A 4,189-nucleotide genomic window follows, 5' to 3' on the forward strand; every position below is an offset into this window, starting at 1 on the left:
TAAGTTTAAATATTTACTCATTAGTTTCCCTCAGCATCATCAAGCTAATGAGGTGTTGGCCCACACCTTCATACAAGGGTTGGAACCCAACACCAAAATTCTTTTTGACTCTGCGGCAGGTGGACAGACATTAGATAAAACATATGATGAGCTCTATATATTTCTTAATCGCATATCTCAGGAAAATCCTGAGTGGAACGGAGAAAACTCTAGATCTGTGGTTCAAAACCAAGCAAGCATGTTGGAAGTTGATGCAGTATCAGCATTGATGGCACATATTACAACAATGCAGAATATAATGACAACGCATTTCAACACGTTGGCAATAGGACAGTAGTAAGCTCCGGTGAATATGGTTCAGCAATAATAAATGTGGTGCGAGGTGTGTGGCAGTAGTGAACATGTGGAAGAATACCGTGGAGTTAATCCTGAGTCGGTGGATTTTGTGGGTGATACACCTAGGGGTGGAGGTAATCAAAACTATGGAAATACTTACAAACCAAATTGAAGAAACCATCCGAACTTCTCATAGGGTGGAAGTCAGCAAAACCAACATCAAGGGCAGAACCAATTCAGACCACAAAAAGGTAAAAAATAATACAACAATCAAGGCTAAGGTCAATATAGACCACAAGGAGGAAGCCAACACTACAATCAGCAAGACCAAAGTAGCCAACAATCAAGTAGTGCAGGAAATATGACTTTGGAAGACATGCTTAAAAAACTCATGAATGACCAAGCTAAGCTAGCTGCAAATGTTCGTCAGTATCAAATCACTACTCAAAATTTAGAGAAGCAGGTGGGAAAGCTAGCAAGTGCTCAAAATTCTCGCCTACAAGTTGGTTTACTAGGTAACACTGATCCAAACTCCTAGAAGGTAAATATTGTGAGCACACGAAGTGGAAGAACACTAGCTGAGCTAGCGCCACAAATCAAAGGGAGTGACCGTAAAGTTAAAGCTATGGAGGTTGAAGCCAGTGAACTTAGCCGACCACAAATGGAGCAAGAGCCAAAGACAAAACCACCTCCCCCATTCCCAAAAAAAATTAAAAAGAAAAAGGAGGAGGAATGTTTTAAAAAATTCATAGAAATGCTTAAACAAGTACAAATTAAGAGGTTTTGGCTAAAAACATCTCTTAACTATGAGACAAACTTAAGGTACGTCCTTGTGTTATAAAAGTAAAAAAATTATCTTTTACCTATGTCAAAAATTGCAATATTCATCCTTTCATTAGTTTCTTGAAAAAAACTAACGTCTATGGTCTAAAGGTCAATAGCTTGGCCTGACAACTTGGATTCAAGAAAAGACAAAATTCAAAGTTGAATAAACAATAAAAAACACTACATACAACTTGCTTTGTTTTGTCATCTACCAATCAATTGATTAAAATTAGATTTTCCAAATTCACACTTAAGCCAAAAAAGAAAAAAAATATCACAGAATAAGTCTTAATAGATAGGAACAAAACAATAAAAGCTACAATTGAAGCATTGAAATAAAGAAACTGACAGCAATAAATACAATGGAAAACTTATTTAAAAAGAAAAAAAATGTATATTGACCAAGTAAATTATTCCTTTTATGCAATTGTTGAAGCATTCATATCATATAGAGTTAGGTTGAAAGATTATATAGAAATGGAGTTTCTTGTACTAAGAATTTCTACTGAAGCCTTTACTTTCGCTGAATCCTTTGCTGTTTTTCTTCATCCGATCCGCTTCTATTTTCGTTGTCTGTTGGCCTTCGCTACTTGATCCAGATGGATTTAGCCTATATTCACTCATTGGATTACTGTACTGATCACTGCTGCATAAAAGCCGTCATGCGCCGAAGGTTGAGGAGGAAAAGTACAGGGACTAGAGCGGGAGGAGGGAGGAAGAAAAATGAACATAGTCGTTAGTTTTTGCCAAAAAACTAACAAAATGATGAATATTATAATTTTTGACATAGATAAGAGATATTTTTTGTTCACTTTTATAATACAGGGAGGTACCTTAAGTTTGTCTCATAGTTAAGGGATGTTTTTAGCCAAAAAATTAGAGTTTTTGGCTAAAAACATCCCTTAACAACGGGACAAACTTAAGGTACATCCTTGTGTTATAAAAGTGAACAAAAAACATCCTTTGCCTATTTCAAAAATTTCAATATTCATCCTTTCGTTAGTTTCTTTGCAAAAAACTTATGGCTATGGTCTAAAAGTCAACAGTTTGGTCTGACAACTTGGATTCAAGAAAAGACAAAATTCAAAGTTGAATAAACAACATAAAATACTACATACAACTTGCTTAGTTTTGTCATCTACTAATCAATTAATTCAAATCCAATTTGCCAAATGCACACTTAAGACAAAAAAGAAAAAAAATATCAAGGAATAAGTCTTAATAGATATGAACAAAATAATCAAAGCTACAATTGAAGCATTTAAATAAAAGAACTGACAGCAATAAATACAATAGAAAACTTATTTAAAATGAAAAAATTGTATGTTGACCAGTTAAATCATCCCTTTTATGTAATTGTTGAAGCATTCATATCATAAAGATTTAGGTTGAAAGATTATACAGAAATAGAGTTTCTTTTACTAAGAATTTATACTGAAGCCTTTACTTCCGCTGAATCCTCTGTTGTCTTTCTTCATCCGGCCTGTTTCCAATTTCGTTGTCTGTTAGCCTTCACTACTTGATCCAGATGGATTTAGCCTATATTCACTCATCGAATTACTGTACTAATCACTATTGCATAAAATTCATCATGCGCCGATTACAAAGTTGAGGAGGAAAGGTACAAGGACTAGAGCAATGGAGGGAGGAAGAAAAATGAACATAGCCACTAGTTTTTGCCAAGAAACTAATGGAAGGGTGAATATTGTAATTTTGGACATAGATAAGGGATATTTTTTGTTCACTTTTATAACATAGGGATGTAACTTAAGTTTTTCTCATAGCTAAGGGAAGTTTTAGCCAAAAAATCACAAATTAACTTACCTTTGATTGATTTGTTGCAGGGTATTCCTAAATATGCCAATGTTTGTCAAAGATATTATGGCCAACAAGAGCAAGTTAGCTGAATTTGAAACATTGGTACTCACTGAAGAATGTAGTTCAAGAATCTTGAACAAAGTTAAGCTTCCAGCTAAACAAAAAGATCCAGGTAGTTTCATGGTACATGTAACTATTGGTAAGTACAGTAATGCAAGAGGTATCTGTGAGCTAAGTTCTAGTATAAACTTGATGCCGAGATATATACTTAAGAAATTAGTTTTGGAAAAACCTAAATCAACCACCATTTTGTTACAATTAGCTGATCATTCTGTAGCTAGACCTGATGGTATTATTGAGGATGTGTTAGTTCAAGTGGGATTCCTCATCTTTCTTGTTGATATTATTGTATTAGATTTTGAGCCGGACCAAGAGATTCCTTTTATCTTAGGGCGTCCGTTCTTAGCAATAGGAGGTGCACTTATTGATGTGGCTGCAGGTAGATTGACTATGAGATCACATGACAAAGTGGAGGTGTTTGATGTATATCAGGCACTGAAATTGCCTGCAGTCTATGAAGAGTTGTCTACTATAACTGTCATCGATGAAGAAGTAGAATATCAATGCACTTTAGCAAAAGAACCTTTGGAAAGAGTCTCAATGGGTCAAGTTATTGAAGAGGACATGGAAGCAAAAGAGCTAGCTAGTGTGCTTGACATTCCAAATGTCACCATGTGGAAAAAGAATGTGGAACCTTTGAACAGAGAATTAGGTCCTTCACCCAAGCCATATCTTGAAGAATCTCCTAACATGGAGTTGAAGCAACTGCCAACACATCTCAGGTATGCTTTTCTTGGAGTGAATAATACCATACTTGTAATTCTTTCGTCGGCTCTATCAGAGATGCAGGTCATAGCAGCACTTGAGGTATTAAAAAGGCACAAGAAAGCAATTGGATGGAAGATGGATGATCTCCATGGTATCAGCGCCGCTTTGTAAATGCATCAGATTTTCATGGAAAAGGACATAAGGCTAGTGCACAACCATAACATCGATTGAACCCTATCATGAAAGAGGTGGTGAAGAAAGACATAATCAAGTGGCTTGATGCACGCATAATATATCTAATATCTAACAGTAAGTGGGTAAGCCCAGTTCAATGTGTTCCAAAGAAAGGGGGAATGACCGTAGTGACTAATGGGAAGAATGA

The 4,189-nt window shown here is 35.6% G+C and overlaps 1 protein-coding gene across 1 annotated transcript; it reads left to right on the forward strand.

Moving 5' to 3' along the window:
• The first annotated feature begins 697 nt into the window (after positions 1-697).
• Positions 698-3,978, forward strand: LOC129871971 (uncharacterized). Its single transcript, XM_055946796.1, has 4 exons — positions 698-838; positions 1,761-1,896; positions 1,987-1,990; positions 3,006-3,978. The coding sequence occupies exons 1-4, from the start codon at positions 698-700 to the stop codon at positions 3,976-3,978; spliced, it is 1,254 nt and encodes a 417-aa protein (XP_055802771.1).
• Positions 3,979-4,189: the final 211 nt, after the last annotated feature.

Source organism: Solanum dulcamara, chromosome 2 (genome assembly GCF_947179165.1).
Source record: "Solanum dulcamara chromosome 2, daSolDulc1.2, whole genome shotgun sequence".
Taxonomy (NCBI): Eukaryota; Viridiplantae; Streptophyta; class Magnoliopsida; order Solanales; family Solanaceae; genus Solanum; species Solanum dulcamara.